Source organism: Mus caroli, chromosome 9 (assembly GCF_900094665.2).
Source record: "Mus caroli chromosome 9, CAROLI_EIJ_v1.1, whole genome shotgun sequence".
NCBI classification, from domain to species: domain Eukaryota; kingdom Metazoa; phylum Chordata; class Mammalia; order Rodentia; family Muridae; genus Mus; species Mus caroli.
In genome coordinates this window covers 95,238,831-95,252,533 of record NC_034578.1, presented here as the reverse complement: position 1 = coordinate 95,252,533, position 13,703 = coordinate 95,238,831, and the positions used below count along the sequence as shown (strand labels likewise).

General features: G+C 44.3%; 1 protein-coding gene across 4 annotated transcripts in view; it reads left to right on the top strand.

Moving 5' to 3' along the window:
• Nucleotides 1-1,744: 1,744 nt before the first annotated feature.
• Cldn18 (claudin 18) overlaps nucleotides 1,745-13,703 on the top strand; it is a 25,048-nt gene continuing 13,089 nt past the window's right edge. For 2 of the 4 annotated variants that reach the window (XM_021172862.1, XM_021172864.1), the window contains exon 1: nucleotides 1,745-2,010. In XM_021172862.1, coding sequence (XP_021028521.1) covers nucleotides 1,791-2,010 — 220 coding nt within the window. In that variant the 5' untranslated portion in view covers nucleotides 1,745-1,790. Of the gene's footprint in view, nucleotides 2,011-9,091; nucleotides 9,428-13,703 lie in introns of those variants that run through there. The other 2 variants (XM_021172861.1, XM_021172863.1) reach the window with 1 other exon arrangement.

The following is a 13,703-nucleotide window of genomic DNA, read 5'->3' as shown; positions in this document are numbered from 1 at the left end:
TATGCAGGGTTGTGTGCATGCAACTCCAGCGCCTTGAAAGAGACAGGGGGAACCACTGCAGGACTTGCTGGTCTCCAGCCTAGTTTCAAGTTCAGTAAGAGGCCCTGTCTCAAGGGAACATGAGTTTACTTTCAGTGTTTACACACACTACATACACACACCAACAGAAAACAAATTAGAAATAATACATGGACCAAAGACTTTATTCTTTCTGTGCATAGAGACATCTTGCGAGAGAAGGCTGCGGTTTAATTTGTGGTTCACATGAAGACATACAGCATGACAGTCATTACCAATGGCTAAAGCCATTGCTGGTAATATCATCAGTCTCTCTGGAATCCTGATGTTAGCCAGCGCCTTCTGAGCATGTTCTGTGTGTGATGCATGGCACTGCACTTTAGTCTACAAGACAATCCAGATAACCCAACACTATTTCTATCTCATTTTGCAGATTGTGGCTCACAGAGGTTAAGTGGGCTGCGGTTGTCTATATTTGGATATTAAGCAATGAGGTAGGCATTGAATCCAGACTACCCAGCTCCAGAACTCAAAGACCTTCTTGCAACTTACTTCTGCTCTCCTCTCTCCGTCATGACCTGTCTGTTGATTCATGCAGAATTCACTCGTATGCCACCGAAGCTGCAAATGACTTAGACACGTAACTAGTCCATTCCATCAAACATTCGATAGAGTTGATTTTTCACTATATGCGTATTCCATGTTTGCAAATTTTGTAAAAATCTATCATAATCAAATTCAATATTCATGGCACTCCACAGCCCTAAGTAGGCATGCGCAGAAGGTAAGGCTTTGGTTTACTCAAGTTGTGTGCTCCCAATAAAGGGAGAGCAGGGGAACTCATGCCTTCTGTTTTTGCTCCCATACAGTAAATAAGCACCCTCTCTGAAGTGTATTTAGCGAGTCCTTTCTCCTGTTTTGGCACTTCCCGTTGCTTTTGCTGTTTTAAATGGTTCACCATAGAAAGTGCTGAAGTTCTTTCTGCTTTTGATAAGCATCAGTAGGCTACCACATTTCCCGTGGAGAAAATACATAAGTGAGATTGTAGGCATAAATCATATTACTATTGACTATAATTTCAACACTAATAAATCAAGATTATATATTAAATTATATATCATTAAATAGAAGTACACATAAAATAAGGTTATCCGTTATTGATGAAAATTTGACCAGAGATTCACAAGAACCTAGTGGTGTGTTTTCCCTATAGGCAATGTTTCAGAATTTGCTAACTCAATATTGTGATTCTTTTTAACATAATGACCATGAAGAATGAGGATCAACCTTATTTGCCGAAGTTTTTAACTAAGGAGGCAGAGTTGTAGGAAGTACCCGAAGGAATACTTCCCATCGATGAGACACTGCATCTTCAAAGTTTTATGGTTCAGCCCCTGGAAGCACCCCCTGACCAACATGCCACACCTTCCAAGCAGCCACCCCCACCCCCAGTTGCTCACCCTCTACCGGGGAGAAGCTGGTTAATCAGAACAGAAACTCCCTTCAAAGGCAAACAGTGAGTAGAGTGTACATATGGCGGAAAACAAATGGCTCTTGGTACCATGTTGTGGAAATTATCTCGCCTAGGTAGATAAAGAAACAGGCAAGCCCAGGCGGCACTGGTGAGTCCCCCCACCCCCACCCCATCACACCGTCTGTCCATTCGTGACGTGTGCACCAGCCTCTCAGAGAAAACGCCATCCCTATACTCGGTGCCCTCAGAACCTGCCTGTCTCTTGTCCTCTCCATTTGTGTGGACTCTGTGTTCCATCATGTCGGTGACCGCCTGCCAGGGCTTGGGGTTTGTGGTGTCACTAATCGGGTTTGCGGGCATCATTGCAGCCACTTGTATGGACCAGTGGAGCACCCAGGACTTATACAACAACCCAGTGACCGCTGTATTCAACTACCAAGGGCTATGGCGTTCATGCGTCCGAGAGAGCTCTGGCTTCACCGAGTGCCGAGGCTACTTCACCCTGTTGGGGTTGCCAGGTAAAAAGACCATAGGGTGGCTGGGGGTAGCAAAAGGGCAGCAGCCTCTGCCTGAGACACCCAGAGAGGGACCAAAAAGCAAGTGAAACTAAGATTCCAATTTGACAGGAGCAACAGTCACTACCACAATGGTTGGAATAGAAGTATAGGGAGAGGAACTTTCTGGAGCCCAGTTCTCCCAAGGACACATTTATCTAATAGCTCTTACATGAGCAATGGCATTGTCTCAACCACCCTCAAGGACAGAACTGAGGAGACCCAGATACTCACCACGTTCTCCTCATAGAGCCAAGAGCCCCCTTGCTGAGTCAGAGACCTCCTGAACAAATTCTACACCCAGGCCTCCTGGCCTGGTCCCTGCTTCCAGGAATTCTGAAGCTAACAGCAAGAATAGAAATGGGATATGAAAAAGACCTGAAGGAAAGAGGCATGATTCTCGGGGGTGCACTGGATGGGCCAGGGCTTGGAGGTCGGGAAGGCCCTGACCTCCAGGTGTCTGACCTCCAGAAAGTATCGGTCTCAAGGAACGAGACTCCAGACCCTCCCAGAGCAGGAATGTCTGCCTGACAAATGAGTTCTGCCATGAGGAAAAGCTGTGGGCTGCCAAGCCCTTTCCCCCAGATTGGCGTGTTGGCCACATAGGGTTTGTGCCTACTGGATTGGTCTTTTTAACTTGAAAAGAAATTCAAGTCAGAAGAGAATGCAGAAAAGGTCTTTCACTAATAGAATGGCGGGGGACGGGGGGCAGTGTCATTTTAATTTTGCTTATCTGTTCCTTCCATGGATACACATAGAAGTCTTAGTCTTACTAAGGGGATTGGTCTAAGTTGAGTATTGTAGGACAGATCAGAAACAGCACAGGGACTTCTCTAGGTGGGACTTGCCATTTGACCACAGGGTCAAGACTTAAATACCCAAAAAAGGAAGCAAGAGAAGATGGGAATTCTATGGAGCTTTATCCCTTCATAGATTCACCATCTGTAGAGATCCACCATCCCTACGGTTGATGCAGAGACCCTATCTCAATGGGTTTGCTTTACAAAATGTCTGCAGCCATAAGTCGTCTGAGGCCTGGTGCTTCCTTGGAGTGGGCTTGTCCATCAGAGGAAAGACGGCCATCGCACTCCTGAAATCTAGCTCCAACACAGTTATTTCTGGAATCCAATGGGCAAAGGTCTTTCCTCTGCACTCTGTATTTCTGTTGGTAATGGCTGCCATCCAGTCTGTGCAAAAAAGCAGGTTGTAAAATGAATGTAGTCAGCACTGACAGACTGACTGCCAGGCACAACCTTCAAGCTTAGGTGCTGGTGCTGCAGGGTGAGCAATGCCCTTCCAGGCAAAATGCTCTTCGGCAATCAAGGACATAAGTTTGCCGACCCCTGTAGACACAGAAACTATCTAGGGCTAGCCAGAGAACCCAGGGCATTACTGTTTGAGTTTCTTTTTCATTGTCCCTGGAAGGAAAGCACCAATGTTTTAAAGTTTCCGCTGGAATGCAAACATAGTCTCGGGCTCAGCAAGAATCACTTGAACACAACACAGCCCTCCAGAGCAGCAGCTCTCAACCTTCCTAATGCTGTGACCCCTTAAAACAGTTCATCATGTTTAGGTGGCTCCCTTAACCATAAAATTACTTTCACTGGGACTTCTTAACTGTAATTTTGCTACTGTTATGAATCGTAAGGTAAAAAAAAAAAACTGTGTTTTCTGATAGTTAGGTGACCCCTGTGAAAAGGTCATTCGTCCTCAAGGGGTTGTGACCCACAGGTTGGGAACCACTGCTCTGAAAGAACTCGAGGCATAGGACTGCCCGTTGCCTTCCTAGAAAAGGAGGCATTTCACTGGGCTCACAGCCAGAGGTCAACCTGTTCCAAGATGATAGTGTAGACAAGATTCCCTCTTCGGGGACACAGGAAGGAAAAGCAAACCCTTTGCTTCCCTCACACAGTTAGAAACCATAGGGGCTGAACAATCTCATAGAAATGGTGGCATTAGAAGAAATATTTATTCATTCAATGAACATTTGCTGAGCACCAACGTATTTCAAGCTTTCTGAGTATGGATAACATAATTATCAAGGGGCTTGAATAGCTAGAGACTTTTGTCATCTATTTTTTTTAAATAGATATCATCATTTTTTAAAAAAAGTTTGGGTCATATGTATCAGATTTATGTAATCATGCTTTTAGTCAACTATTTCATGCGGATATATTAAAGGCAATTCATTTCTGAAAGAAAGAAAGGAAGAAAGAAAGAAAGAAAGAAAGAAAGAAAGAAAGAAAGAAAGAGGGAGGGAGGGAGGGAGGGAGGGAGGGAAGGAGGGAGNAAGAAAGAAAGAAAGAAAGAAAGAAAGAAAGAAAGAAAGGAGGGAGGGAGGGAGGAGGGAGGGAGGGAGGGAGGGAGGGGGAAGGAGGAAGATGCGGTGGGGAGAGAAAGGCAAAGGAAGAGTTTTCCAGACAGGGAGACTCATATCTGAGAAAAGACAGCGAGGTAAGAGAGAATGGAAAAACAGGCTCTGTGTGATAGGAGTGAGGGGAGGAGGGTCGGGGAAGAGGCAGCCACATAGCACAGCCATAGGCCACAATACTTAAGGAGTAACATTTATAAACAGTTGACAGGAGTCAAGTGGAAAAAGCAAAATGTCTTGCCAAAGTGACATTTCTTAAACTCTTCAGATTCCTGGTGAGAATATTATTAAAATATTTATTTGTCTTCAACTAATAAAGTAGGTAACAATAGTGGGTGTCTCGGTCCTTGCTGTGTGCTGGGCATTATTTTAAGAAATCAGTATATGTTGGTATATATTTTACACTATTATATATTCATTAAATTAAATAGCCTATACTTTAATATTTTCAACAATCCCATGAAAGAAGAACTCATTTCCTCCATTGCACACACTGAGGAGACAGAGGCACCAAGTGGTTAAAGAATTTGCCAAGTGGCCCTGCAGTATGAGTGGCAGGACAGGGTCCCCCTGAGCTGCTTTCCGCAGATCCTGGACCCCTGGGCATCACAGAACTTGTAATCAAAGACACAGGGGTTTCCCTCTGACAATTTGGCTGAGTCCTTATCAATAAGAAAATTCGAATGAGGAATGCTTAACTGTTTTTGTTTAGAAATAATGAAGTGATGGTCTTCATTATACTATACAGATATTCAACCCAATTTTAATGCTTCCATAATTAGAGTTGTGTTTTGCCACAAAGATGAACCAACAGATTAATGGAACAAAAGTTAAAAGACACGAATGTGGGTTTAATGGAAGATGCAAGAGGTTTTACAAAACACAGGGGAAAGGGAATATTCAAAAAATGCTGCAGAAATTATTGAGTGGCGTTTATGGGAAGAAAATGGAATTATCAACCATTGCATACCAAAATAAATTCAATATTAATTAAATGTAAAAATATATTAACTACTCTTTAAATATTTTTAAATAGAAGATAATGTATAATGTGTTTGTCTCCTGTATGGGAAATATCACTCTAAGAATAAAACCAACAGAGGAAAGCATGAAGGAGAAAATCAGTTCATTTGGCTACATCATTCAACAAGCACTTAACTGAGCACACTGTATGTGCCAGATACTGAAAGGCAGATAAAATAGAATACATTGTATTTTTTTTTCCAAAAACTGGAAATGAAAGGTGAAAAGCCAATAACATGTTTGTTATACTTCCTGCAGTAGAGTGTGTTACTGCAATTCCCAAATAGTTCACATCAATTGATGGTAAGAGATGTTAAAGTGTTGGTGAATGAACGAATGAGCAGGGCAGACACCAATTCAAGAAAGAAAACACTTGCCTTATCAGAATTCTGTTGTGAGTTTCTTGAGATGAGGCCTCTCTGTGTGGCCCTGGCTGGCCTAGGACTCAATTTATAAACCACAGGGGCCTTGAATTCAAAGCCTACCCAACCCCCACCAAGAGCTGGGTTTAAAGGTGTGTGCTCCATCTCACTCAGCCCAAACGTTCTTCTAAACGAAGAAAAAAACCTTCAGGACCTCAGGGCCAGTAGAAAGGGCTCAGGCAGTAGAAGTGCTTAGAAAGCAAATATCATTGGCCTGAGTTCAATCCCTGGGTCTCATGATGAAGGAGAGAACTAACACTCTTGGAAATTGTCCTCTGACCACCAGAAATGTATCATGTACATACACACACACACACACACTCCAAACACACACTAATAAAATAAACTTTTAAGTGTTCAAATTCAAATTAAAACAAAGGATCATGTATAACTTACGAATTTCACAAGGTAGGTGAAAGTATAGAACTATTCTCCCTTTTGTCTTTATTTTATATGTGTGAGTATTTTACCTGCATGTATGTCTATGCTCCGTGTGCTTTCAGTGACCTCTGAGGCCAGAAGAAGGCATCAGAGCCCCTGAAACTGTAGTTACAGACAACTGTGAACCATCATGTGGGTTCTGGGAATAGCCTCGGGCCTCTGGAAGAGCAGTCAGGCTTCTTGACCACAGAGCCATCTCTCCGGCGCCTAGAACAATCTTTTTAAATAGCAATGTTGCGAATAAAATGTATGGGGGATGTCATTCTACATAAAGGAGATATTGCTTTAATACTTCACACTCTTTGACAACTTAGTTCACCTAAGAGTCTATCTTAAAAGAGTGACCAGAAATGCTGGGAAAAGTTGCATATTAAGTGTTTATCGTGACATTGCTTTCATATAAAAGGAAATTAGAGGCAGATAAAAATCTAGGTACAGAGAACAGAAAGTCTTTATGTGAATAGCAGTACATCTATGTAAAGGACTAGTAAGTTATAGAAAGTATCCTTGCAAGACCTTTGAAGACAAAGCACAACTAAATAGGAATAGCAAACTACCAAACATATCGTCTCTTGACCATGGAAATTGTAATCTCTTTACCAAAATGATTCATCCAGAGAACTGCTAAGAAAGTATAGCCAATAGTTTTGGAGTTTTAAAATGTGAGTGATTTGTTTAAATGACTCCAAATCTATTACCAACACCAAACACTTTTAGAATCAGAAGTTTAATATTCCATGTAGTGGCTTTTTGAAATGAATAAACGTGCCGTTTATTCTCCTAGCTAGTTGAACTAATACCTACCTATAATGTTTTCATTGCTCTTTGGATCACCATTCTTGCCACATTACTCAGTTGCTGTTCTAGCTGAAAAGGTTAAGAAAACCGAGAGAATCATCTCTCCAGTGCGGGCCAAATAACATCAGCGCCTGGAAACGCACTGGCCGAAGTGACAGGGAGCTGTGTTGAAGCTGAACACCAGGTGATTTCCCCCGAGGACGTCACCAACACATCTCGCTCCGTTCTAGAGATTATTAAACAAAATTGTACTGAAGCTATTACTGTAAATAGGATCAGATCCTGGGACTGAACTCACACAGGGATACGTGGTCCGTTTTAACAACACCTGTTGTCACAAACAGGAACTCAGATTCTCCTCCCTGGACCACCCAGTCAGTCACTCTCTGGCAGAGACAACTAAAGCAATGGTCTCTCATTAAGAGCACAGAAACCGCACCCAGAAAGTAAAATTTTCACCTTCCAGGTGTTTTAAATATATCCTCTAAAGTGTGTAGACTTATAATTTCTCTCTTTTCATTCAGATTCTATGTAGGTAGATTTAGCTTTAGTTTAGCACTTGAATTTAATTTTTCCTAAAAAAAAAAAAAAAAAAAAGAAAACACACACACAAAAAAAAAAAATTCATTGCCACATTTCAACCAAGAAAGAAAGCATATTACTGAAATAAGATTCCCTCCCCAACTTTAAAAGTCAGTGTAAAACATCATAGAGAAACTGCTACAAATAAAAATAGGTAAATCAATTTTTTTTACCTGTTTCAACCTATTTTAGCTGCATTACAACCAACATTTTTAGGAGGAATGAGTGATAAACCAGATAGCTGAGAACCACACACACAGAGCTCTGTGGGAATGACAAATACGGCCTCCGGTAGAACCAAGGTTGGCAGTGCCCCCAGAAGCAATGTCGAGAATTAATCTAGAATACATTCCACCAACATTATTCAACCTAATCGATCAATCTCAGTGCCCCAGCAGAAGCCGATAGCATTGACAATTGTCTCGGCCTTGTAGCTCGGCTCAGCAGCACTCGGAGCAGCTCATTTGTCACGGCTGGCTTGTTCCCTCGTTGGGACTGTTCTGGTTCATGCTTCACTCTCTACAAATACCAACCACAGGAAGCAGTGTGCAGTCAAGGAGAGGGTTGCCCGAGAAGACCATCCATGTTAACTATTGTTTTGTGTGTTTATCGGGACTGGGTGCATCCAAGATAACATTCAAATATGGGCTGGCTTCCTGGAGAACTTGCCATGTCTAGAGAAGTGGTGGGGGAGAGAGGGTGTGGTTGTGTGTGTGTGTGTGTGTGTGTGTGTGTGTGTGTGTGTGTGTGTGGTATTTGGTATTTGTATAGTTCCGTTTTATGAAGGACAGCTCCCTGGGCCATCCCAATACCTGCAGATCAAGGGTACATTTCTACAACCTGGTTTCCTGTTCTCAACTTTGCTTGTTCCAGCCTCTCGGTTTGTAGATAGAGAAGGAACGCTAGTCTGAAAGTGAAGGGTAGGAATCACTACTGCTGCCTGTTACAGTACTTGTAGTTCAAAACATCTGGACAAATTCCTTTTCCACCTCTTTACGAATGAAATAATAACAGGTGCCCTGCCCTTTGGGGATCAGAACAGAAAGGTGACATAGGAGTACAAGGAGAATGTATTACAGTCTGAATTACAATAGGGACAAATGGGTGAATCCCAGCAAGTTTTGTTATAGATAGGGTCAGCCTTGGTGGTCTCTCCTCATGCTGTCACGGTAGAGGACAAACTTTGATTTCCCCTAGATAATGCGTTCTGGGCAGAGGCAGAGCCCGGAGGGCCTGGAGGAGGGGAGAGTCGGTTCGTCCACTCAGCCTGCTCCACGTTCCAACCACCGGGGCTGCAAAGCTCAACCAGACAAGTGCCTCTTGGGGCTGCTTCCCCAACAAATGAAAACCATGCCCTTGAAGCAGGAGCGAAACTGAACTATCTAAGGAAAACAGTATGAACAAACACTGAGCTGAGGGGAGCTTCTGATTAAGAGTGCTCCCCAGCGAGGCCCGAGGCTGTGAACCTTCCCAGCAGGAGGGTAGTGGCTTGCTCCTGGAAGCCTGCGCCCAGCAGCTAAAGCCATGGCCACCACCACGTGCCAGGTGGTAGGGCTTCTCTTATCCCTCCTGGGTCTGGCCGGCTGCATAGCCGCCACTGGGATGGACATGTGGAGCACTCAAGACCTGTATGACAACCCAGTCACAGCCGTGTTCCAGTATGAAGGGCTCTGGAGGAGTTGCGTGCAACAGAGCTCCGGGTTCACCGAGTGCCGGCCATACTTCACCATCCTGGGCCTTCCAGGTAGGCGAGGTGATCGAGGCAAGGCTGAGGAGTTGTGCGTCCTCAGAAACTCCCGGGACTGAGCAATCCAGCCTCAGGTGTGACTGTGGCAGCCTTGGCTCCCAATAAAAGGTGTGAATAGAGAATTTGGCATTGCATCAAAGGGAACAGTAGCCATGTAGGAGATAGGAGAATTCATACAGCAGTCAAATAGAGTGGGTCTGATATAAGGACGTGCTGGTAAAAGCTAGTTTGAACCTTGTTGTTTAAGGAGAACATAAAAGGCTTCCTTCCAATCGCAAGAGACTTGCTTCTGCCTGAATAGACTTGGAAGTAAGGAAGGTGGGGTGGTATTTTGTTATAGACAGAAAAATTTATTGAGAGTGATTTCAATTGTACTTTCGATTTGATTACTTTTTTTAAAAAAGCAGGATCTCTGTGAGGTGTAAAAAACGATCATTATCATTAAATTACAATTTCCTTTTTCTGCGTTTGCAATTAAAATATCTGCTATACTTGCCCTAAAAACAAGAGTTGTCCGGTTATAATATTATAACAATGTAGAATATAATATATGACACCATCTCACCTTGGAAGATAAAGTCGAATTTTGCTTCTAATGTGGATAATTATTTCATGCATCATAGGCACTTTGCATTCTTGATAATTCACAAACTCAACTTGTCCAAGGGCATAGGTGTGGCTTTGATTCTCTGAAGCAAGCCCCTTGTAAAGATGAAACAAATCTACAAGATGCTAAGGGGTCGTGGGGCTCTTGGAGCAGAATTATGAAAAGCAACTTGATTAGTCCATCTTTGTTTTGAGGAGTAGTGTCAGGGTGGACTCTGCCTTGGAAAGCCACTCCATGCAGGGTTACAGTCACAGGCTGGATGAGAAATCTAAGCAGGGAAGCAAAGGAGGAAGAAATAGCCTGAGGGAAGGGGAACAGACTGCCAGGAGAAGATTATACTGTGTTGAAGGGATAGGTCAAGGGGAGACCATACAAAACCTGGATTATTGCATGGCTAGCCACACCCATGCTAAAATAGACTGAGATCATATTCAAGTGTTACCTCTGTGTCTGTCCCATGCTCAGTACCCTCTTTCTAGCACCCACCAAACACTGCCGATCGCGTGCTTCCTATGGCAATGTCTGCTCTGAACATTCCAAGCCCAACTCACCCACATGGCTCAACCCCATTGCAGGACCTTCAATCCTGTCCTCCTGTTTGATCTTTTCTCCCCATGATGAGAATCTCCTATTCACCCCATAATTCCACAAAACTCACCTTCCACCCATGTTCTGGAGGCCCTTTGTCTTCCTGTCTAGGAGCCTGTCCTACTGAGCCGCCCCTTTCTTCACACCCTCCAACCTCTCCTGCTAACCTGGGCTCCTGCCCTCCTTTCCTGGAAAGTGGCTCCCCGATTCTAACCTTGTCAAGTTCTGTCTCCTTCCTAGTCACTGAATTAAAAGGCTACCTTTTCCCAGTACTTCAAGACAAACTCATCCCCTCCCTCAGTCTGGTTTTGATCCCGTGTCCTGGCTTCTCTGCTTCTTTGACCACACAGCACAGGGGTTGGAGTGATTGATTCTTCCAGTCCTTGGTCTTCTACTCATGCTAAGCCCCAGGCAATTCCCATGATTATTCCCTGCTTGATTAGTGAGTAGACATGAGACTCTTAACACAGGAGCCTTTCCTCATCCCCCTCCTGCCTCCTCTGCTCTGTCTCCCTAAGGCTTCTGCTCCATCCCGTTCTTCTCTCTCTCCTCTTAGTGTTCTCTGGTCCAGCTGCCCAGAATCTCTCCTTTCACCACCCCCAACTGGTCTTTCCACAAATCTTATCTGTAGCTTTCCCACATCTTCAGATTTAATAAACCAGAGCGGCCCAAGAATATGCTCAGAACATCGAATTCTCCTGCCCCTTTGACTCTGTTCACGAATCTCAGCAGTAGCGCTTGCATATCTCAGAGGACTCGATGCAAAATTGGCCTTGTGGCCACCTGTAAATCCTGGTGGAGGGGACATGAGTGTGTAGCTATGTCAATGAAAAAGCAGTGGCTTTGATGGTACTTTGACACGGATATTAACAGGAGCGGTAAGAAAATGCTTATTCAGTGGTGGGGGAGGCAGACTGAGTCTGAACTTTAGATTATTAACTTCATTAGTTATACATTTGTCCCATTCAGCTGTGTGTTAACACCCCTGTGAACCAGAGCAAGAGTCTCCTCCCAGTTCTGAACATAGGGCCTGGTAGGGAGGCTATTCAGCAAACGGTTGATAAATTAGGTTGAACTGAATAATTAGAATTTAATTCAATGGTTATGCAAGCCATTTACACAAACAAAAAAAAAATTATAGATAAGAAATTTCCTCTCCCAAAAAGCAGAAGATGGATTTTGCCTTTGGATTTTGCTTTTGCTGTTGTGTTTCCATGTGTAGAAAATGACCTGATCCTCCTCCTTCTGAAGTAGACACTTGATCACCCAGTCTCGTTATCAATAAACATCTTCTGCATGCTTACTATATATTGCATGGTCTAGAGTTTTAAAGACAGTTAAGAGTAGTTAATGCTAGCTGCTGCAACAACCACACTGCACAATTCAGTAGCTTCACACCATGTAAATTTGCCATCTGCCCATCTGAAGTCGGAGGGAAAAGATTATAGATTATTTATTTGTTGATATGCTACTCAGCCGAGGCAAGAGAAAGTCGTATCGGGAGCACATGAGCTCTTAGACATCAGCCTGGAAGTGACACGTGTCACCTCCACGTAAAAAGCATTGGCTAGAACTGGACACATGGCCCTGGACAGTGAGAGATGTAGAAGCTTCCAGTTATTTGGATAAGCAATGATCACCTCGGCCACAGAGGTCCTTTGAGCAGTAACTGTCCAGGCTGCAGTCCACCTGCTATGCTAACCTCCCAACACCCACTTCTGCTTTCTATGCCATTGGTTTTGGTTTTCGTTGTTGTTGTTGTTTCATTTGGTTTTGGTTTGTTAGCAGATTGAGGTTCTTGCTTTATTGGACATGGAACCTAGGGCCAGACCTTTGTACTCACTAGGCAACTGCTTTCTTTTTTTTTTTTTTTTTTTTGTTTTTTTTCGAGACAGGGTTTCTCTGTATAGCTCTGGCTGTCCTGGAACTCACTTTGTAGACCAGGCTGGCCTCGAACTCAGAAATCCGCCTGCCTCTGCCTCCCGAGTGCTGGGATTAAAGGCGTGCGCCACCACGCCCGGCTTGGCAACTGCTTTCTATTGAGCTACAGTCCTAGCCTCACTTCCACACTGATCTCAGTTCCACAAAGCAGGTAATTCCTCAACTATACAATGGTCCAAGGCTGTAGGAACTTGCGAGAGAAGGTGTATGGTCGATGTCTACTCATGTCTTCAGCAAAGATTGCTAAATTCCTCTCTCTGCCTGTGATATATTGTCTGATACAAGAATATAGTTTCAGAGGGCAGACATTTGATGGGAGTGGCCAGGAATCCAGAAGGAGGAAGTGTTTGAGGAGTTTCCGTGAAGAAAAAAACTCCTCAAGACTTAGTATCAGATGAGTGTAGATATGGCCATGGAGCAGAGACTCAAGCTCCTTCCCCAAAAACTTAGATGGAATGAAGGGACACTTGGCGGTACCTTTTTCCATGTCAAGCCAGACGGGCAGCTTTAAAGAGGAAGCCCGGTTCACACCATTAAAAATCCCTGAGATGTTTCAAACTTACTGGTGGAGGGCGGGGAGGCGGGGAGAGTCCTGGGCTATGTTGAGTTTTAGGACACAGTGCGCAAGGACTGCAAAGATAAGTGTTAAGGTCCCACAGCAATGCGCTTAGTGCTGCTGGATGTTATTGCTCTTCTTCATCAGCTCTGTGTGCCTGATAGCTGATTTCCTCTTGCTGTGTTCCAGTCTATGCAGCATACAGTGCCCAGATGTGAAGGGAGTGGATGAGTGCTGGGCTGCCCCAAGACTCTCTTAGAGGGAAGCATGTACTGCTGTATTCTTAAAACATAGAAACTGGCCGGACAGTGGTGGCACACGCCTTTAATCTCAGCACTCGGGAGGCAGAGGCAGAGGCAGAGGCAGAGGCAGAGGCAGAGGCAGAGGCAGAGGCAGAGGCAGAGGTGCAGAGGTGCAGAGGCGCAGAGGCGCAGAGGGGCAGAGGGGCAGAGGGGCAGAGGGGGCAGAGGAGGCAGAGGAGGCAGAGAGGCAGAGGCAGAGAGGCAGAGAGGCAGAGGCAGAGAGGCAGAGAGGCAGAGAGGCAGAGAGGCAGAGAGGCAGAGAGGCAGAGAGGCAGAGAG